Source organism: Amphimedon queenslandica, unplaced genomic scaffold (assembly GCF_000090795.2).
Source record: "Amphimedon queenslandica unplaced genomic scaffold, v1.1 AMPQUscaffold_13171, whole genome shotgun sequence".
NCBI classification, from domain to species: domain Eukaryota; kingdom Metazoa; phylum Porifera; class Demospongiae; order Haplosclerida; family Niphatidae; genus Amphimedon; species Amphimedon queenslandica.
The window spans coordinates 64,601-85,777 of NW_003546593.1; the positions used below are offsets into that span (position 1 = coordinate 64,601).

Genomic DNA, 21,177 nt, shown 5'->3' on the forward strand with positions numbered 1-21,177 from the left:
CTTTGCAAAAATTATTGTAGCCAACCCACAAATATACAGTCTTTGTAAAGTGCTTGACATTCAACTTGTGATAGTTTACTTTCGTAGCTAGAATAGCATATCTCAAGATCTTAAATCATCATTAAATTTTTATAAATAAGTATCATTATTATTATTATTATTATTTATTATTATATTGAATAGCACATTAAAGGAAGAGATTCAAGAGAAAGTGAAGTACAAGATGAGAGAAAGAGAGGATTAAGTTTTGATTAAAAAGGAACAAAGAACATCACGACAATCAGTACAATGACAATTATTAACACGACGATACAAATAAGTTGACACCGATCTGTATACATAAAAAAAGAGAAAAAACATAAAAATAATATTAAATTATAAAACTAACCGCTTGATTTCCTAATGGCCGTATTAACACGTTTCGTTAAAGACGTGAGTCTAGTTTCTGTTCTTTGCATGTCCTCATCAATCTCGTCTATCATTCTAATTAAAGCACAAGTCACATGATATTCACCGAAACTATAAAACCTACTTATTCTGTTCGTCTAACTCTATCCCAATATCCTCCCCCATCTGGTGCAAGACGACAATAGTGTTCGAGACTTTATCCACCTGCTTGTCTTGTTCGACCATTAGCATCTATTTTTAGTAACGATGACGTCATCAGTATCTGTTACTATTAATAACTCACTTGTTGCTGGTGTCTCTGTTGGTCTATAAAGTCTTGATTTGAGCGCTCAAGTTCATCGTCTAGTCTTTGGTAGCGACCATGTTTCTTTTTTTGAGCGTGACTAGAACTTAACAGTTGCTAAAGAGAGAAAGGGAGAGAAAGAGAGAGAGAGGGGGGAGAGAGAGAGAAGGAAATAAAAAGAGGGAAAGGCATGATAAATAATAAACTGATAAACCATACACAATCATCACTATTACAGTATGTGCAATCACTACAACTTGTTATGATTTCATTCACTAATGAATGACATCATTAGACCACATAATACAAATACTTATACATACAGGCACACATAGGCAGGCATTAGTGCATGTTATTATGGACTATTATCAGTTATACTAACAATACGTTAGTCAGAACAGACATGCTATGGTAATTATGTAATCTAGAACAATTACGTCACATTCTGACTCTATAGGAATCTATCCAGGAAGGATGGTTAATAACCAGGTTATTAACCAAAGGAAGGGAAGTATAGGTATTCATTGGTGTTGATGACACTGCAACTGCTGTGTTGTCATTTTAGTACTGATTACAACAAACTTCCCCTTCCTCTCTCTCTCTTCCCTTTTTTAGACTTACTTGTCTCTTCATGTTCTCCAACATGTTTTGTGCTTGATCACTGCTCATGTGACTTTTCATTTTCTAAAAAGAAATAGAGAGAGAGGGAGGGGGAGAGAAAGATAAAAAAGCAACCATGACAAACAATTAGCAACTAGCAAAAGCTTTTAAAAGAATATCAAAGAGTAGAGAAGTGATTGAAAGGGAGAAGTATTGAGAGAAACAGAAAACAGACAAAGTGAGTACATAGTACAACATAAGACACTACCACCACTATACTCAATAATAGTACACATAAATAAAATATTAATACTGTTATAATAGCCAATATATCACATACTACATACATAAAATACAGTGTTGCTTTCAGTCTATGTAATACAGTAAATTGTCTCATTGACTAATTATGGGAAGAATTAAGATGCACTTGTTTTAAGAGCAGATAAGGCATCCTGCAGACCAAATACAATTACTATTAGTAGTCAATAGTCTACACAAAAGGAGAGGAACAGTCAACATTATCAGGGACAAACATGTAACATATGGAGCGTGGCATGATTGATTGTGAGGAGAAGAGACAGAGAGGCACAGAGAGGCTATTGTTTTTAAGTACTAGAAGGTGAGGTAACCTCTGTATAGTGAGAAGTAATAAATGTTAGCTACAAGTACTGTATGATGGATGAAAGTTGATGAAAAAAATGTGTAGGATACTTTAAATTAACAAGAGAGAAAGAGAGAGGGAGGGAGAAAAAAGAAAGAGAGAAAAGGATTAATAAAAAAGGAGAGAGAGAGAGAGAGAGAGAGAGAGAGAGAGAGAGAGAGAGGGTGTAGTTTAGGGAGTGTATGCCATGCTAATATCTTTACTCTAACAAAGTCAAAACAGCTTGCACAGCCCACAACAAATACCTAGTGATCCTTTGAGGGCAAGCAATTAGTAAAAGCACACAAGTCATACAATGTACATATATGTACGTATTTATATTCACACGTACAGGTAGTATGATCACACAGATGCATGTGGATAGCAACTCTTTCATTTCATTCCCAGCAGATGTTCACACTCAGACACTCTTCAATTAGACAAATGGAACAACACTCTTGAATAACAGACCATGTACTGTACATGTACAGTGTATAATAAATGCTGTCTGTCTAGCTACAATTAGCTCCACTGGACTACTGATACAATGAATTACTAAAGAAAAAGTATTAGAGTACATGTACTAGTTACGAGATGATTAGAGTCTACATGTGCTCTATCTTTATAAAAAGACCTTTCTCTTAATATCTTTAACATATAAAATACATTCGTATATTCCCATTTCTTATTATTATTATGATATACATGTACATTATTATCAAGCAATAATGAATAACAAATCATTATTAATGACACTCTTTATGGGATACTGTACTACATGACATGCATAATAATGTCATTATAATGTGTACATGTTACATTGCTATGGGGAACATACGTTTATCACTTGTCTTGTGTCTCGGATGAATTGTTTACGAGTTTCTATCTCACCAGTGCTCACTCTAAACTTCTGGGGATTTGCTTCTACGACACCTTTTGAAAGAAAGAGAGAGACAGAAAGGAAAGAAAGAAGAGAGGGGGGGAGAGAGAGATGACATATTCCTTTTTCTCTTTTATTTACTTATTGTCTCGTCCAGGTCTTGTAGATCCCATTCAATGCTCTTGATACATGATCTTAGGTCGGTTGACACTCCTTGTGTCTTCTCTAAGTCGCTCTGGTCCTCTAGTAGCATGCACCAGCGACTGTACAAATCCTGGGCGTTATTGAGAGACTCTCTCACGTCGCTTTAGAAGATAAAGTGATTAACCAACCAGTTTTTAAGTTTCTTACTCTCTGACGGTGTAAAAAGGATCTTCTAGTGACATTGTAGGTTTCCCGAGTGATGTTAGGCCTCTTCCTAGTCTTAAACCAGCCCCAGTTAAAGAGGGAGAGAGGGAGGGAGAGTGTTTTATACAACTCGCCCTTTGATTTGATAAGGTTGCGGTCACTTGACTTGCAAATTTCACGCATCCCCCACCTACTTAATAACTAGCCACGCCCTGCTACTAACTTCCACCCACGCATTTTAAATCTTACATCCAGTCCCGCCCTTAGGCCTGGCCTTTGTGCAGCTAGCCACACCTCCCCCTTTCCACATACACATTGTGTGTACACTGTACAGTACATTGATTGAAATCAATGGCCTTTTTAGACTCGACTCTGGTAGAAGAGAACGGAGAGAAGAACGGCTTCTCCTCTCACCCTCCTCTAGGTAGATCCTGGACCCTTGACAGCCCCAGGCCGAGCAGAGAAGAACTTATAAAAATAGTTCGAAAAGCGGGCCTACCCACAAATTCAAACCAAGGACCATCCTACTCTGAGCCTTCTTCTCCACGGAAGATACTCCGCCGGATCAATAGTGATAGAAATAGCGAGTCTTCTGGTAGTTCTAGATCTAGTACGACCCTCACGTCAGATGATGAAGAGAAAGATGAGAGTCTTGCTATGCTAGAAGACATTGTTGCTAACAATAGAGGTCTTCCCTCTCTCCTCATCACTGATGACAACGCCCCTCAATCTGGAGAGTTCCGAGCTCGTTCCGGTAGTCGGTTCTATCACGAGAGTTTCACTGACGGCCCGTCCCAGGCTCCGGTAAAACCCGCCATGTTTATTCCATCATCTCGTAGTGCTCACCAGCTGGTACTACCTAACTACTCGGAGAAAAAGAAGAAAAGTCTCATAACGAGAATCAGGCGGACGATAAGAGGAAAGAAACCAAAAACGGTCGACAAGAAGTCGATTCGTCGCTGGGTCGATTACGAAGACGAGTTAGACCCAGTTAGCCGTCCATCTTATTTCCGTCACATTGGTCACGTTATTTCGGCCGGGCCCGGGAATATTAAGACCGTCCAACTAAACAAGCCCCCTCATGGGAAATTTGGTATATTTGTCGCTCAGGGCGTGGACCCTGCCCGCCCTCAAGAGAAAAAGAGTGTTTTTGTGTCTCGTTTTTATGAAGAAAATGCCTCAATGTTTTATGCTAGTCTACTTCGACCTGGCGATGAGATTTTAGCCATTAATGGAGTAGCAATAAGAGACAAGCCTCTTAGTGAAGTTATTGGATTGTTTGAAGGTTGTCAAACAGTCCAGCTGACAATTCTACCTTATACCGGACTGCCTTGTACACAGCTGTGAAGAAACAAGCTAAAATTAGATTTTATAAACTCACTTATGTATTATGAACTACTCTCTTCTCATTTTACATCTTTCTCCCTCCCCCTCTCTCTCTCTCTTTTTCTTTTCTCGTTTGTAAAGTTTGTTAACAAATCCTTGTACTTTCTTACAATATCAATTTTTGAAATTGTTACAACAATTATAAATAATCATTTCTGAGGAGTAAAAACAAGTCCACATTACATTACATCATTAATACTATGTGTATTATTATACAGTGGTTGTTCTGCATATGCCTGCATATAAATACCAGCATTATATTGCACAAGTGTTAAAAATAATAATAATAGTTACAGAGTGTGTGTGTGTGTGTGTGTTAAGATCATGTTATTGTTTTTCTTTCTGGACTGGATAGGCAGCTAATGTTGACGAAGCGAAGGCACCAGACACAGTGCCTCCTTTACTAATACAGCGAGCATAGGAGCCTAGTAACCCTCTAAAAATGGGAGAGAGAGAGAGAGAGAGAGAGAGAATTATGGTGACCGAAGATCATTTGGCCGTTTGGAGTGCAATATGTAGGTAGATACTCAAAGCTAAAATACTGTATCATATGCTAAGTATATAGAATATATTATTATTATTATTATTATGATTATGAAGATAGGGTTATAGGGAAAAGGAAGAGTAATATCAACAAAGATTTGTACTACAATAATACACAGATTATTATTATTATTATGTACATGTATGTATAGGTAAGAGTATATTCATAATGATTTGTAGATTATTATCAGCTAGTGTATATTGACTGACTTCAATTGCTGATAATGTTGCTTCTCTCTTGGATTATCAGGTGCTTCAATTTCATAAGATACTAATAATAGTTCTACATGATGCAATGATGGGAATGATTATAATTGATAGGTCATCGACTGGCTCATTAATTCTCTTACCATCATCAGTATGTATAGGAACAGTCATTAGGTAGTTCAGTAGTAGCCTCTTTCTCTCGTAGGGCAGCTGTGATAATTAATAATTAAGGACATGTATCAGGATAATTATGGCATAATTTTTTTTAATTTTGGAGTAGTTTTAAAATTATTTGTAAAAAAAACAATTATGCATGATCAAATTTAGCTCAAACTTTCTACACAGCATAAGTACATCAATATGTATCAGAAAATGTAATAAAAATTGGGGGTGATTTCGGAGCCATTTTTGGAAAAAACCATGGGCTAGCTATAGCCTTGGGTATTTTTCAGATTTTGGCTCATTTTTTAAAATGGCTGTAACTTGAAAAATTGAAGTCGGAATCACCTCAAACTTTCTACACAGCATAATTACATCAATATCTATCAAAAAATGTTATAAAAATTGGGGGTGATTTCGGAGCCATTTTTTGGAAAAAACCATGGGCTAGCTATAGCCTTGGGTATTTTTCAGATTTTGGCTCATTTTTTAAAATGGCTGTAACTTGAATAATTGAAGCCGGAATCAACTCAAACTTTCTACGTAGCATAATTACATTAATATCTAACAAAAAATGTTATAAAAATTGGGGGTAATTTTGGAGCCATTTTTTGGAAAAAACCATGGGCTATAGCCTTGGGTATTTTTCAGATTTTGACTCATTTTTTTAAATGGCCATAACTTGAATAATTGAAGTCGGAATCACTTTAAACTTTCTACACTGCATAATTACATTAATATCTATCAAAAAATGTAATAAAAATGGGGGGTGATTTTGGAGCCATTTTTTGGAAAAAACCATGGGCTATAGCCTTGGGTATTTTTCAGATTTTGACTCATTTTTTTAAATGGCCATAACTTGAATAATTGAAGTCGGAATCACTTCAAACTTTCTACACAGCATAATTATATTAATATCTATCAAAAAATGTAATAAAAATGGGGGGGTGATTTTGGAGCCATTTTTTGGAAAAAACCATGGGCTATAGCCTTGGGTATTTTTTAGATTTTGACTCATTTTTTTAAATGGCCATAACTTGAATAATTGAAGTCGGAATCACTTCAAACTTTCTACATAGCATAAGCACATCAATATGCATCAAAAAATGTTATAAAAAATTTGGGGTGATTTTAGAGCCATTATTTTATTGGGAAAAAACCATGGCCATGGTCAGAAAATGTAATAAAATTAAGGAGTTATCTCCTTTTTAATTTTGGTGAGAATTTCAACAGAATCCCTATACTAAAGTACAGGGTTATTGACCCGATTTTTTTAAGCAACATAAAAATCCACATATTTTTAAAACACTTTGCATCCTTGCATAACTTACAACAGTATCTCTCCATGTTAGTACTGGTAATACCAGCCTTGCAAGAGCCAAGCATTTCTATAAGAAATAGATAGCAATGAATCTTGCATTAACTCTATTATTATGCATGATAGGTGCTGCTAGTGTGGGTACAAGTACACAGTGCAAAATGAATACCTCAAATCTAATGAATCCGTTCGGTAGCCTATAAAGTAAAGGAATGAATTACATTGCAGAGTGTGGGGAATCAAGAGAAGAAGAGAGAGAGAGAGAATTCATGAATGAAGTGCATCGATTGCATTTCATTGCAAGGAAGATACTCACTTGTCGCTCATGCTTTCATTTTGAAAGTACAAGTCCTTTACTATGAGAGAGAAGAAAGGTACCACACAAGTGTTCATCTTCATTGTTCTTGCTGATATTGTAGCTCTCTCAAGTTTTGATCGATAGTTAGCAAAATTTCCACTAGGATCCAGCAATCGCTGCAATGATAAATTTAAAAAGACGTTTAAGATAAATATCAGATTTTAAATACTTTTATAATTATACCTCTAGCTCTTCTAATTTCTCAACGCTAAGTTTAGACCTCTATAATGAAAAATAAATAAATAAATAAAGGTAAAAGGTAGCGTAAGTTGTAATAGAATAATTAAGTATTCACAATGTGAAATCATTGGAATTACAATTACATTAAAAGACTCTTACCATCTTCTTCAGTCTCACAACAGGACTCATGTACAATCCAGCTAGAGAGAGAGAGAGAGAAGGAGTGAGGTTGCTTTGTCACTAAAAATTAACTTATTATTATTATCACTTACTTGCTATAGCCATGAAAGAGTTAAAGTTGTTCAATTTCTGACACTCGAGTGCAGTGTCTACAAAAAACTCCATCAGCCTGATTCTATTCCTCTCCTTGTCAGACTATTGATTAAGAATAGAGGGTAATCAATGAATACAATAGTCATTTATCATGACATAATGCTTTAGTAATTGGGTAATTAGAATAGGTTCAGTGAAGTGCAAAGTTTAATTATCAATAATGAGCTTGATATACCACACACAAGTAGAAGTATTGCAGCATTAGTGCAACTTAATGAAGTGTAATTGTATTTATAAATTAAATCTCTTACTACACATATTTCTGTTGCAACTAAATAGCTCAGCCTGTTAAACCACTCCACGTATGCCTCTATGTTGCTAGTCTTCTTCACATCCTAATAAAAAAATAAAGCATTTTTTCATAATAATATAAAATAATAATAAAGTAACTAACAGTGGAATCAGTGGGTGATTTAACAAATGTTTGAATGAACTCCTCTGGGCCAATGTTATTCAATCTTTCCTATAGTAATAATAAGAAAAGAGAAAAGAAGAATAACAATGAAATAAGCTTTGGTTTACAACACAAGTATTATGTATAAATTATGACAGGTTTCTTCCTTTAAGTATAGGTGCTACTAAAACATTGGTAGGATAAGTTAATGACTCACCAATTCAATGTGGGTTAGCTGTCTTGCAAGGTCTAGTGGTTCAGAACAAGTCCTCAGTATATCAACCTTAACAAAAGAAATGAAGGACAGATTGAAAGATATGTACATATGCATACCTGTGTTCTTGGGTCCATTAATCTCTGCATTGCAACTGAATTAACTTGCCCCAGTATGTGCTCATATTTATCCAAAGTAGAGAGTTTTTGTATAAGAGTAGACTGAAGTTGTCCAATTTCCCTTCTCTGTTCCTATGATATAGTAAAGATAGGATTAAGAGTGAGTCCTTGTTAGGCCAAAGCTCTTACTGGTAGATGTGTGGAGCAGAGTTGAGTCACATCTTTTAAGGCTCTCATCATTTTCTCGTCTCGGAAATCATACGGAAAAGTCTCGGTCCACTCTCGAATGAGCTGAATGAATCGAACAGGCGAAGCACTTGACTATATGTAAAATTAGGGAAAAATATTTCTTTAAATTAATAGTCTTCCTGATATAGCATAATATTTCTTTAAATTAAATCTGCATTACTCTTTTAAGTGATGAAGATCCAGCGGATGCTTGCTGTCTCATGACATGTTGGAATATCTGCCAAGAGTACATTATAACATTGCAATAAAAATGATAGCATCACTTACTCGAAATAATTTTCCTAGCAAATGGTGAGGTGAGACAAATAGCCTCGAGCATAGCAGGAAAGCAAAGACATAAGCTCTCTATATAAAATACCAAAAATAATAAATTTAAAAGTATAAATTTGAATACACATGCTGACCTCTGGATAATATGAAGTAGTTGGTATTAGTTGCTGTATAAGTCCTTCAAGAGAACCAGCTACTAATACACCATCACTGTACTGCAGCTCCTATTAGACACAAAATCCCATTTATTTCCAATTATTTACCATTTTTCATTATTACCTCAGCTAGTTGCTGTGTTGTGAAAACTAATGAAAGCTTGCTGTCTTCCAGCGGAACTGAGCGACGATTCTCCTCAACGATTTTCTGATACTATTAAAATGGTTTAAATTAGTTTGCAGCTGTCACTGGCATACTTCAGTGACTTTCGTTTCAACAAGCGCTTCCTTGGATACGACATGATCAAATACTGACGGCTAAGGAGAGGCAGAAAAAGAGGATAAAACATGACAATAAATTGCATGAACTTACTCTTCTTTTAGGTGTCTGCTTCATTCCAATAGCAGGCAAACTTCGAGATATCTACAAAAATAGTGCAACTATATCAGTTCAAGTGACATGTCTCTATACCTTGAGATTCCTTTTATGCCTGACTCCCATTGTCTGCATCTCTTGTAGGAGTCTCTGATATTGTGACCGTATTCTCCTAATGGGATATTTATACATGCATATCTAGGGCATTTTAAAACAAGCTCACAGTAATGTATTTTCCTGCATCTCCAGCTCCTTGCTCTGCAATATGAATGAAAGGTTATGTAGATCTATTAGGAGCAAGATGGCTTTCGCTAACCTTTGTCGAAACGTCTTCTTTGCTGTGTCTGCATACATCTATCTCTGCCTTGAGGAGCTTTAGCTTTTGTTCTTCTGCATCAAGTAGCCTCTCTGTCACCTAATAGGGAGCTGGCTTAACGCCCACTCACAATACAAAAACAGGCATTACCTCGACTTGTATATTAAGTACGTCCCTCAGTTTGTTCTGGGGTCCTCTTCCAGACTCTCCAGAAGCCATTTACAAAACTCTTTCAGTTCTCTTTCTCTCAAAAAGCTTGCAAACAAGGGCGGGGTGCGTCCTTTCACTAATCATGTATGCATATGCAAAACAAAAGAGGGTGTGGCTCATTAATAATCTATAGATTCATTAGCAGCACTCGACAGCTACACCCAAGAAGGTGTTAGATAGAAAAGTGAGAAAGAAAGAAGCTACTAAATATGGCCGAGCAGTGCTGTTACTACGAGGCACTGAGAAAGCAGAGGATACTGGATAGAGCTTACGAAGCAAAATGCAGGATGCTGAGTGCACAAGAGAAGCAGGTAGTCAAATAGATAAACAGATTGACATTTATGGGATAGTATGTATTTGTTTACTTCCTCTATACTATTTCTGCATGTACTGGATCTGGCTGCTTTGGCAATAGATAATAATAATTATTATTTACATTTTACTTCCTGTATAGGCTGGCTTTGTTGACAAAGCAGTTCAAGCTGACGAGGCTGCAGCTCTCAAAGCCACCCAGAGCAGCAGCAAGACGGAGAGCAAACGTAAGAAACGTGCAGAAGCAAAGATTTGTGCTGTCCGGAAAGACTTACACAAGTACAAATACGATGCATTTATATCCTGTATATTAGTTAAGATACTTTTCTTGGCTCTGAATGACATTTCACGATCTTGTTCTATATTTTCCGTGTAGGCAAGAGATGGTGCTTCGAGATAGTAACTTAGTCATGGGGTACGTCTCTCCAAAGCACGAACTGAGCCTCCGAGAACCACAAAAGACCAAACATTGAAGAAAAATTCTAGTATTTAAGAAATGCCTAGCAACCTTGGCAGGGACTCTAATTTGTGTATTGCAAACAGTAATTATGCAAAATTATGCAATATTATTGTTTTTCAATGTTTTCCCTTCACCTTTCCTAAAGCGGCCATTATTGCATAGAGTTCAATGACATTATTAGGCATACATGCGACATCACTAATTTAATATTTAATCTTGGAGGCAGACTGCATGTCTATGCTTGTGAAAAGCAGCCAATTACTTAGCCCAGTAATTGAATTGTGTGAATTTGTCTCAAGTAGTTTTGCTGCTCTGTAATTATGTAACAGAAAAATAAACTAAATTTGCAATTCTTGCAGCATCATGATGTCTTTATAATAAACCCACGTCATTGAATAATTAATTTCCTTGGAGAAGAGGCGGAGCGAGAGAGGTGTATAAAAAGGTTCCCAGTAACTTGTTGGGCAAAATATCTCCAAAAACAGAAAATGAAGCAAGCGCTAACCTTAGCCATCGTCCTGTTGGTCTGTCCACTCGTCTTTTCAAAGAGCCAAGAGGTCTTCCATCCAAGTTGTAGTTGGGTGACACACAAGATGACATTCTATAAGGAAATCCAGGGCCACAATTGCTCGAGCGAACCAATCGACGTGTTCAAGTGTACAGGGATGTGTGCCTCTAATATCAACCCGAGGGTGATCGACCGCAAGTAAGCCTCTCTCTCTCTCTCTTTGATTAAATAAGCCTCCATCATCCCAAAGCTTATACCTCTGTGTGATATTAATTAAGCCAATTATGTTTATTATTAAAGCACTTCTCTCTCTCTCCTTTTAGGCCTCCTCCTGACCAGACCAGCTATAAGCATCTCTTTTCCCAAAACTGCCAATGCTGTCAGCCTGACCAAGACAACTACATTCAAAATAAGTCCATTCTTTATTACTGTGTCCTCCCAAATGGCGAGAAGTACTCAACTCCGGCGATGACAATGATTGCAAACCCGACCAAATGTGCATGCCAACCTTGTTAAACGGACGGACGGAGGGGGACAGCGGTATGTGGGTTGTCGTGGTAACAGAGTACAATCTCGTCTCTTATTCCATATAATAAACTTGTAATTTAATAAGTAAATATTAATTATTATTTGTTGTAATAATAATCATTATATTATAGTTGACGTGTTTATTTTCTTCTTTCTCTCTTTAAATTTTGTTGACAATTTTCTCTTCTCCAAAAAAAATAACTTTTTAAATTGTTTTTGTGTCATTCAAACCTCATTTCTCTCCCAAGTTTCAATCAATCATTATTATATTATCATTATTATTATTTCATTATTATTATTATAATTATAATTATTATTACAAAAAGTGAATAACAGCAACACAAAGAGAGAGAGAGAGAGAAAGTTTTAAAGGACTCCTTTCTCTTTTGCTACTGATACAAATGCATCAACACATTTGTCAATGTCTTCTTTATTGTGGACAGCGGATAATTGAACTCTAATTCTGGCTTCACCTGAGAGAGAGAGAGAGAGAGGGAGGGAGGGAGAGAGAGGGAGGGAAAGAGAGAGGGAGAGAGAGAGGGAGGGAGGGAGAGGGAGAGAGGGAGGGAGGGAGAGAGAGGGGGGGAGGGAGAGAGAGAGAGAGAGGGAGGGCATTCCACGAGACATAAAACATAAATGTTCATATTATTGCTATGTGAAATGTCTAATCTAATTACATGCGATACAAATTATTTCCGTCTTTTCTTACCGACAGGTACTACAGGGTACGAAAAACCTATCACATAAATACCCTTCTCTACGAAACGAAAAAAAAAAAACAAAAACAATAACAATAACACCGAAATGAGAACTAACGGAGCATCCGATCGGCAAACTCAGTCGCTAGTCGAGCATCATTCAGCATCACAGGAACAATAGGGTGACAGTCATCGCCCTAAGAAGAGGATAACGATTATTAGTAGACCCAAAACAATAATAAAATAAATATACATGTACATACACAACCGTATGGAGGAGAAAAACTGAAGAAAACACGTCATACAAAACATACATGTACATGGATAATGTAATGAATAATATGAATTGTGTACAAATACTGATAATATATGCATGAATGGATAATACATAAAAATGTACATGTTGATATGCTTTACATGTACATGTACATACATGTACATGTACATACATGTACATGTATGCGTGTGTGAAAGATTACGTAGATATATATGAACTAAAGTGAATGCTTGGCATACTGTAGCTGGGTGTGTGTCTGCTGTGGTGCATGCAGAAACCAACCAAGCTATCCCTCAGTCAATCAATATTTACCCAACTAATGAAGGTTAATAGACCACACAGTTTAATTAGAGACAGACACATATCAATGCTTTATATCAATAGAGACTATTAGGGTGAAATATTATACCCATTGTGCAATGGAGGAAGAGAGAGAGAGAGAGGGGGGGGGGATAGAGAGGGTGAGGAGGGTACCTTGAGATTAAAACCAGCTGATGTCATTTTCCCTCTAAAATAAGAAGTGTTCCATTGTAGTTTTTCAACAAGCTCTGACCCGTCCATTAACAAATCAAACACCTTTAAAAATACCAGTAATATTTAGTACAATTACAACACAAATAATAAAGAAATGTAGCCTCTATATAATGGACACTGTGTCTCTGTTATACAGAGGTGTCCTTTATGTGGAGGTTATTTTATACAGTAAGGAATGTAATTGGTACACTAGGTGCTGTCCGTTAAATGGAGGTGTACGCTATAGAGAGTGTCCATTAAGAGAGGCTACACTATACATACATAAATATCTTCTTCACATTACTTTGCTAGCGCAGGCTACCACAGGAGGTGGGAGGGTGTTAGAGAACAGATAAGGTCTTGATTTCTGTCTTAACATGTCAATAACTTCCCTTGGGCCAACAGTATACCCACCTGCAAACACGAATGATCCGATATTAATTATTTAAGGGTGTGGTTTTACCTGCGGCTCCGCCCAAAGCTTTGCCGAGCGTAGAATTTATAATATCAACTCTGCCTTCACACGAGAGGTGCTCCTCTGTCCCTCTGGAGGGGGAGAGGGAAAGAATTAATGGAAACAGTAAACTAATTATACTTGAATCATACAACTATCTTTAATGTTTTGTGTAATGTAATCTATCAACATCACCTCCCTCTCTCTCCCTCCCTCTGTCTCTCTGTCTCTGTCTCTCCCTCCCTCCCTCTCTCTCTCTCATTACCTTCCTCCTTTCCCCATGAAACCAGTCGCATGACATTCATCAACGAATACCAAAGCTCCATACTTGTCCCCGAGATCACAAAGTTCCCTATAATTCACATAGACATGCACATTCAACAATATACCATATTTCATTACACACTATAGTCATCACCAGTCATTTAAGTCAAGTGTTAATTAGAGGCTCATTAAAGTGATAAGTGCTTCATAAATACATATCTCCTTACCAAATTATGTACATGTACATACATGTACATGTACATGCTGCAACTTGTACATTAAATAGTGAGTGTGTTATGTAGGGAAGCATGCTTTGTAGGTGTGCATGTACATGAGCATGTATATACAATTAACTATTGGGTATAATAATAATGTGATTTACTACTACTCTGTCTGCCTTACTGTCTCTATAACCCTCCCCTCCCTCTCTCTCTCTCTCTCATTGTCACTTCTTCCATTCATTGACAGTCCCTTTCATAATGAAGCCTTTCACTCCCTCTCCTTCATTAAATTTGTGTTCAGTCTCTACATGTACAGTATATCCTCTCTTAATGGACACTCTCTATAGCGTACACTTCCATTTAACGGACAGCGCCTAGTGTACCAATTACATTCCTTACTGTATAAAATAACCTCCACATAAAGGACACCTCTGTATAACAGAGACACTTTCAAAGTGTCCATTATAAAGAGGCTAGTCTGTATTACTTTGATCAAGTTTACCCTCTCCCTCTCCCTCCCTCCCTCTCCCTCTCCCTCTCCACTCACTTGAGAGGTGCTACTACCCCATCCATACTAAAGACTCCATCAGTTACAATCATCTTGAGTCTAGCTGTGTCACCAACCTCAGACAACTGCTCTTCTAACTGAGTAACATCTGAGAAGAGAGAGAGGGAGAGAGAGAGAGAGAGAGAGAGAGAGAGAAGGGAGAGAGAGAGGGAGGGAAGGAGAGGTAGAGAGAGGGAGGGAGAGAAGCAGCAGCATTAAAGTAGTGTAGGGAGGAGAAGGGAGTGTTGAGAAAGGCAGGGTACAGTACAGTAGTATCAATACACAGTGAGGAGTGTAGTTACAGTACATGATGTGTGGGTATGATTCTAGTCACAGCTCTGTAGATGTGAGTAGTGCCACTACTGCTTGTAATTATAAACACTGAGACTAAGTTAGTGGCTGTATAATTACTATATAACAATGACAAATTTCTTCCTTTATAATATTGAATGGGGGCTTGTATAAGAGAATATTATAAAGACATTAATGACAATCTCTTTGCATCATCCTCTCTCCATCCTCTTCACTTACATGTACATTATAAATATCAAAAGATTCTCACTAAAGTACATATGCCCCAGGGAATAGCAAAGGTCATATAAAAGCATCCACATTGACAGAATGTGTACATGTACATGTACATATGTCTGCTGCAGACAGTAGTTCAGTTTAGTCTAGAAGATCTTCTTACCACACACGGTGGCAGACAACACTCCAGACTATATATTCAGTATACTAACCTGATTGAACTAGTCATTATTATTATACATGTGCATATGTTGACCCCATTCTACAACATAGCAATGTAATTAACCTGTTATTATTATTGATATAAATGCAAGCTACACAAGTATTGATCTAATAGTCATTGGAGCACAGCCTGTGCTACAACCATCACGTGTGTTGTTATTGAAGGAGCAGGCATATGCCTGTCGTCGTGAGATCACTTGTTAACATACTTTAGCGTACAAATATGGAGTCATTAGTTGATCTGTACCACTGCTCATTAGCTAATGTGACAATTTTGAAGTCGATCACACGCACACGCACACGCATGCACACAGACACACACGCACAGCGGTACTCCTTCAGTACACTTGCTTGCTACCACTTCTAAATTCTCAATCTTTTATAATTTGTCTTAGCCTTCTCTCTCTTCTCCCCCTCTCTCTCTCATTTTCTTTTTTGCCCTAAACCCTTAATGTGTCCTTATCAATATGTCTTCTTCTATTCATCACTCAACACAAAGAGACGCCTTCAAAGAAACTTCACTAGAACATCAAACCTTTAAAAACTCAGTACAAACTTGATTAACCACCTGCTAGCAAAAGCCTGAGGTTTTGCCAAACCCACAAACCCATACGCTTCAGGCAAAACTAAAATACAATAAAATATAAATCATTAACGAGAGAATGGTCACCAAACCATGAACATATGTCACACTTTGAATAATAAGAAACAGCTGGAGCTGGGGGGGGAGAAAAGGATGTAGTGCATATGTACCTGTACAATGGCACGTGTGACCCTGTTTAGATATTATGATTGCAGCTGCACCTTAGGAAGTATAAATGGTTTTAAATTCGTCTGAAATTACATCAATAAAATGAGCATACACTTACATATATATATAAGTATATTTGCATCCATTATCAATATTAATGTAAGCAATAAAGCTACTATCATGTAGCACTAATGAACATCACATAATATATACGTGTATAGACAAAAATTGTACGCATACATGTACATGGCATATGTAGACGTAGTATATCCAATCGTCTGCTAATGACTGGTTGTCATGGTCACAGTGTTTACTTACCCAATAAAGTCAGGGTGGCTTTGGGAGTCATGGATATTAATTGAAAAATAAACGATACTACTACACAGATACACACCTGTCTGTATAGTGGTTGGATAGATTTAATGGAAAGAAGCAAATCAAGGACATTAATACTTAAAGATATCTAATACAGTGTAGCCTCTCTTAAGGGACACTCTCTATAGCGTACACCTCCATTTAACGGACAGCACCTAGTGTACCAATTACATTCCTTACTGTATAAAATAACCTCCACATAAAGGACACTTCTGTATAACAGAGACACTTTCAAAGTGTCCATTATATAGAGGCTAGTCTGTACATATAATCACAGACAGCTATCACTACATGAAGAATAGAGGTATCCAATAGTCCTACTACAACAGCTCAGCCTAACGTGGAAGGAATGACTTTGATCTGAAAATAAGTATGTTATAGCTAATAATCCAAGAGGTCAACTATGAGTTCAGAATTATAATATAATAATGATGACAATCCAAAGCTTATTGATCAGTGAATAGATGGAGCCGTTTGTCTAGACCGTACGGTTATAGTTTATGATTGCGGACGTGAGGGAGAGAGGGAGGGAGAGAGAGTTTTAGTGTTTTTAATTATTTCATGATTGGAGGCTAAAATGGTAGGAAATATTTTGATGACTTCCGCCACTCCTAATCCATTTTAAAATATATGTACATATAATCTCTCTCTCTCCCCCTCTCTCTTTCTTTCTTAATTTTAAACTATTACGTCATAAAATTCCTCTACATGTAACAGCCGCTAAGAATGCGTACAAATACATGTACATGTACATGTACGTGACAGTCGGAGACGAGCAGGTGGTCGCAAACAATAAAAAAAACGAAAACAGTTCCAAACAATACTCCTCCACTTAATTAAAGTGAGTGACTGTTCACATTACGACCGTCACACAAAGACACGTCTCTAGGAAACCACAGAACTGAGGGCATAGAGAAACAGTCTGTGATCTATTTTCTGTTGCTGATGAGTATAATTAGATCAATAATCATTAATATATTGAATTAATTTATCAATGGGGAGAACTATAGAATCAGAAAGCTACAAAATGTGGGCACAAAATAGGAACACATGTCATGTACTGATTAAGATACTACATGCATGACATAATAGAGACTTATCATTGTACAAGTACATGTACACAGACAACAGTGATATTACATCTGACTGATAATATACTACATATCTTCATGAACCTACTACATATATACAATGTACATGTACTCCTGTAGTGATTGTGAATTTATGTATGACTACTGTATGTTAAATTTCTTTATTATGAAAATATTTTAAACTTGTACCTCTGTTTTTGTATCTGTACTTTCGGGCCTTGCATAGTCTAAGGCCGTCAATGATTGAAGCATGGTTTAGCTGGTCACTAAACACGGCATCATTCTCACCTAATAGTGCCTCAAATATACCTGAGAGAGAGGGGGGGAGAGAGAGGGAGGGAGGGAGGGAGGGAGAGAGAGAGGGAGGGAGAGAGAGAGAGAGAGAGAGAGAGAGAGAGAGAGAGAGAGAGAGAGAGAGAGAGAGAGAGAGGGGGGGAGAGAGAGGGAGGGAGAGAGAGGGAGGGAGAGAGAGAGGGAAGGAGAGGTAGGGAGGGAGAGAGAGAGAGGGAGAGAGAGAGAGGGAGGGAGAGAGAGAGAGAGAGAGAGAGAGAGAGAGAAGGGGGGAGAGAGAGTATTAATAGAGAAACAGAAAGTACATGACATGCACCTGCGTTGGCATCGAAGCAAGCAGCATACAGTATTGCATCATCGCGATTGTGAAACTTGGCTATTTTCTGTTCTAATTCCTTGTGTATTGTCTAGCGGAGGAGAGAGAGATGTTGTCACCATTCACCAGCATAAACACATACACCCACACAAACACAGACATTCTTAAAGTAGCAACGAAATACCTTATAGTTACTGAAAAATGTAATGTACATATGGAGTGATCAAAATTTGACAAGGGTATTTTGTCAAAAATCGCTAATAAAGAATTTTCCATTTTAATTTTTTTTCTGATGCATATACATGTTCTTATGTTGCATAGAAAGTTTGAGCTGATTCCGATCAAAATTAGATTTTTTACGAATTTTTAAAGTTGCTCCAAAATCAGGTCAAAGTCCTTGAGACACAGACCAAAAGTCTCCTAAACTCCCTCTAGATCTACCAGGACTTCTACTCATGGTTTAGATTAGGGAATGCCCACTTGTACTAGTAGTCTAGTACCAGGAGTAGATTATCTACTCTTGGTAGTACTAAGCAGCAGCTTATACTGATCCTTTTGGAAAGACCAAAGGAAGTGAGAGGAAACCTCTAGAGGAAAGTGTGGTCATCATTACACAGAAACTCAAGACGTCATCCAGGATATTAAAAGTGGCCAGGTGTGTGTGAAAGAGGGATAATAGACAGGTGGTACAGCTGAAACTTAATACTCTAAACATTGGGTCAGCTCCAGAAATGCAAATAAAATTCATTAAAATCACCATGTAAAACATTAAAGCAAGCAAAGCAAAAGTAGATGTACCACAGAAAACAAGCTTGTGGCTTCTTCATCATAATGAGCTCAGGCTTGATCCAATTAATGAACTAAAAGCTTCTATCCACAACTACATGTACATGTACATGTACATGTACATGTAGAGGTCAGAGGTGACGATAAGGGTCATTGGTCGCTGGTCACTGGTCGCTGGACTACAGGAATTAGAATTAACATATACAATGTAGTGAATCTGACAATAAAGGATTCTGGAGTGCTCATTAATTGGAAATAAATGTGCAGCTGTCATGGAGACAGTCGTATGAATGATCAAGGCGAAGAATCTAATTTGAAATCAAATATAAAATAATACAATTAGGCTTTCAATTTTGTATAATTAAATAATAATAATAACAACATGTATATTGTTCGGGATCCACATACATAATTTACTTGGAAGAAATTCTCAGACAAAACCAAAGAAGTAAAGGCATACAATTTCAAAGAATTATTAAATTTATTACGTCTCAAATCAAGTTTGGCGGGTCATTGAGGAGGACAGTCGCTGTATAGACCGACCATACAGTACAAAAACAAATGCCACTTCTAATTAAAGAGCACTTCGATTACGTGACAGCAACAGAAAGTATACAGAGTCATTTAAAAATGACGTGTCACATTTAAAGGGAAACTTTGTAACTATAAAAAGCAAACAGACTAATATTGAAAATAAATATTACAATTATGACTATTATTCACTGATGCGTCAATAACTACATGTACATGTACATGTATATATATTATTAATACATTTATGTACGATTGGGGTTTGCTTGTGGAAATTATTACAGTTCTAATTAAAGGGATTTTACCGAGCTCGGTTCTGCTAAGACTGGGACGGATGATGTAGAGATTACGTAATCAAAAACAGTTATTTGTTGGTTATTAACAGTTATTAATAGTTATTGATGTTAATATGAGGGTATAGGATGGCACGTAGGTGACAAGATAAGCTGTCAAAAATAAATAATAAACAAAATAATAAACAAAATAATAATCAATAAACATTGAAATTAAAAATAAAAAAGTATAACGTACATATACATGTACATGTACATGTACATGTACATGTACATGAATATAATATCAGGGTTTCCCACAAAGCATGCTAAGTGAGCTAAACAGCATGAGCTTCATGAGCTGACAAGCACTACAATACAGTACATGGCATTTGGAGCAACTTTAAAAATTCGTAAAAAATCCAATTTCGATCGGAGTCAGCTCAAACTTTCTATGCAACATAAGTACGTGTATATGCATCAGAAAATGTAATAAAAATGGAGAATTCTCTACTTTTCGTTTTTGGCAAATTTTGGCTAACATCCCTGTACTATAGTATAGGGACTTTTACCCGATTTTGGAGCAACTTTAAAAATTCGTAAAAAATCCAATTTCGATCGGAATCAGCTCAAACTTTCTACACAACATAAGAACATGTATATGTATCAAGAAATGTAATAAAAATGAAGAATTCTCTACTTTTCAATTTTGCCAAAATTTAGCCCGAGACCCAGTACTAAGTGTCTGTACATTATTATTACCTGTGTTCCACAAATGAATCTCACAGAGCTAAGCCCCGCCCCATAATCTCTCAGCGCAATCCTCCCAGCTTCAATAACATCAGGGTGTGACTAAAAATAAAACAAATACATTTAAAAGTATTTTTAAATGAGGAGGCGTGGCTTTGATTAATTAAAGTGGGTGTGGCTTAGATTAATTGAAATGGGTGTGGCTTCATGCATAATTTTATCATTTAAAAATGCTCATTTCTTTACTGATAATCCAAGGTAGTTGTTTGCGCAGAAGTTAAGCAGTTCTCCTCCTCCTGCTCCTCCGCCCACTACTCTGATGGATGCAGCCTGAGGCGTTGAGATGACTCTCTCTGATTTCCACGTCCCAGCCTTAGAAATGGCATCAAGTCCTTCCTGAAGAACTCCTCTAGCTGATTTAGACCAGGTTGAGGTAAAACGGGGCAGGCAGAGAGAGCCTCTTGATTTTATAAAGGAAGAGGCGACGGCAGCCATTTTGCTCATTAAAATTTAGATAGGCGTGGTTTTTGGGACTT

At 37.0% G+C, this 21,177-nt stretch overlaps 5 protein-coding genes across 5 annotated transcripts; 2 read left to right on the plus strand and 3 right to left on the minus strand.

Annotated features, from left to right (window-relative positions):
* Positions 1 to 175: 175 nt before the first annotated feature.
* LOC100637008 (syntaxin-6-like) lies at positions 176 to 3,304 on the minus strand. Its single transcript, XM_003388973.3, has 8 exons — positions 3,163 to 3,304; positions 2,953 to 3,116; positions 2,770 to 2,864; positions 1,313 to 1,375; positions 692 to 808; positions 533 to 639; positions 389 to 483; positions 176 to 331 (listed from the first exon to the last, which is right to left on the minus strand). The coding sequence occupies exons 1-8, from the start codon at positions 3,195 to 3,197 to the stop codon at positions 252 to 254; spliced, it is 756 nt and encodes a 251-aa protein (XP_003389021.1). The 5' UTR covers positions 3,198 to 3,304; the 3' UTR covers positions 176 to 251.
* A 1,340-nt stretch (positions 3,305 to 4,644) lies between these two features.
* On the minus strand, positions 4,645 to 10,037 carry LOC100638652 (ras-GEF domain-containing family member 1B-like). Its single transcript, XM_020000597.1, has 24 exons — positions 9,887 to 10,037; positions 9,737 to 9,835; positions 9,644 to 9,678; positions 9,517 to 9,592; positions 9,418 to 9,468; positions 9,303 to 9,362; positions 9,169 to 9,258; positions 9,024 to 9,113; positions 8,887 to 8,964; positions 8,780 to 8,836; positions 8,560 to 8,691; positions 8,371 to 8,502; positions 8,255 to 8,320; positions 8,038 to 8,106; positions 7,895 to 7,978; positions 7,583 to 7,685; positions 7,470 to 7,510; positions 7,314 to 7,352; positions 7,089 to 7,246; positions 6,942 to 6,969; positions 6,786 to 6,842; positions 5,439 to 5,505; positions 5,299 to 5,371; positions 4,645 to 4,981 (listed from the first exon to the last, which is right to left on the minus strand). Exons 1-24 carry the CDS (start codon positions 9,953 to 9,955, stop codon positions 4,873 to 4,875), a joined length of 1,863 nt encoding a protein of 620 aa, XP_019856156.1. The 5' UTR covers positions 9,956 to 10,037; the 3' UTR covers positions 4,645 to 4,872.
* A 61-nt stretch (positions 10,038 to 10,098) lies between these two features.
* On the plus strand, positions 10,099 to 10,877 carry LOC100637135 (uncharacterized). The gene is made up of 3 exons (XM_003388974.3): positions 10,099 to 10,257; positions 10,401 to 10,537; positions 10,635 to 10,877. The coding sequence occupies exons 1-3, from the start codon at positions 10,156 to 10,158 to the stop codon at positions 10,729 to 10,731; spliced, it is 336 nt and encodes a 111-aa protein (XP_003389022.1). The 5' UTR covers positions 10,099 to 10,155; the 3' UTR covers positions 10,732 to 10,877.
* A 275-nt stretch (positions 10,878 to 11,152) lies between these two features.
* On the plus strand, positions 11,153 to 12,001 carry LOC100637261 (uncharacterized). Its single transcript, XM_003388975.3, has 2 exons — positions 11,153 to 11,424; positions 11,550 to 12,001. Exons 1-2 carry the CDS (start codon positions 11,207 to 11,209, stop codon positions 11,740 to 11,742), a joined length of 411 nt encoding a protein of 136 aa, XP_003389023.1. The 5' UTR covers positions 11,153 to 11,206; the 3' UTR covers positions 11,743 to 12,001.
* On the minus strand, positions 11,965 to 21,161 carry LOC100638780 (2-amino-3-ketobutyrate coenzyme A ligase, mitochondrial-like). Its single transcript, XM_003388987.3, has 12 exons — positions 20,888 to 21,161; positions 20,654 to 20,743; positions 18,303 to 18,393; positions 17,885 to 18,004; positions 14,729 to 14,837; positions 13,962 to 14,048; positions 13,706 to 13,788; positions 13,547 to 13,656; positions 13,204 to 13,305; positions 12,571 to 12,649; positions 12,464 to 12,511; positions 11,965 to 12,227 (listed from the first exon to the last, which is right to left on the minus strand). The coding sequence occupies exons 1-12, from the start codon at positions 21,143 to 21,145 to the stop codon at positions 12,121 to 12,123; spliced, it is 1,284 nt and encodes a 427-aa protein (XP_003389035.2). The 5' UTR covers positions 21,146 to 21,161; the 3' UTR covers positions 11,965 to 12,120.
* Between the last annotated feature and the right edge of the window lie 16 nt (positions 21,162 to 21,177).

Bases quoted from the DNA above. Each gene is read 5' to 3' on its own strand.
- LOC100637008 (XM_003388973.3), bottom strand. From the start codon at position 3,197: ATGTCACTAGAAGATCCTTTTTACACCGTCAGAGA. The intron at 2,865-2,952 runs GTAAATAAAAGA...TTCTTTCAAAAG, and splicing joins AGACCTGGACGAGACAATAA to GTGTCGTAGAAGCAAATCCC. The intron at 640-691 runs GTGAGTTATTAA...TACTAAAAATAG, and splicing joins AACAGAGACACCAGCAACAA to ATGCTAATGGTCGAACAAGA.
- LOC100638780 (XM_003388987.3), bottom strand. From the start codon at position 21,145: ATGAGCAAAATGGCTGCCGTCGCCTCTTCCTTTATAAAATCAAGAGGC. The intron at 18,394-20,653 runs GTAATAATAATG...CTCCTCCGCTAG, and splicing joins GATTCATTTGTGGAACACAG to ACAATACACAAGGAATTAGA. The intron at 12,512-12,570 runs GTTAGTTCTCAT...TTCGTTTCGTAG, and splicing joins GTTTGCCGATCGGATGCTCC to AGAAGGGTATTTATGTGATA.
- LOC100637261 (XM_003388975.3), top strand. From the start codon at position 11,207: ATGAAGCAAGCGCTAACCTTAGCCATCGTCCTGTTGGTCTGTCCACTC. The intron at 11,425-11,549 runs GTAAGCCTCTCT...CTCTCCTTTTAG, and splicing joins CCGAGGGTGATCGACCGCAA to GCCTCCTCCTGACCAGACCA.
- LOC100638652 (XM_020000597.1), bottom strand. From the start codon at position 9,955: ATGGCTTCTGGAGAGTCTGGAAGAGGACCCCAGAACAAACTGAGGGAC. The intron at 9,469-9,516 runs GTATAGAGACAT...CTATTTTTGTAG, and splicing joins GGCATAAAAGGAATCTCAAG to ATATCTCGAAGTTTGCCTGC. The intron at 8,107-8,254 runs GTGAGTCATTAA...TTATTACTATAG, and splicing joins AGCTAACCCACATTGAATTG to GAAAGATTGAATAACATTGG.
- LOC100637135 (XM_003388974.3), top strand. From the start codon at position 10,156: ATGGCCGAGCAGTGCTGTTACTACGAGGCACTGAGAAAGCAGAGGATA. The intron at 10,258-10,400 runs GTAGTCAAATAG...CTTCCTGTATAG, and splicing joins TGAGTGCACAAGAGAAGCAG to GCTGGCTTTGTTGACAAAGC. The intron at 10,538-10,634 runs GTACAAATACGA...TTTTCCGTGTAG, and splicing joins GTCCGGAAAGACTTACACAA to GCAAGAGATGGTGCTTCGAG.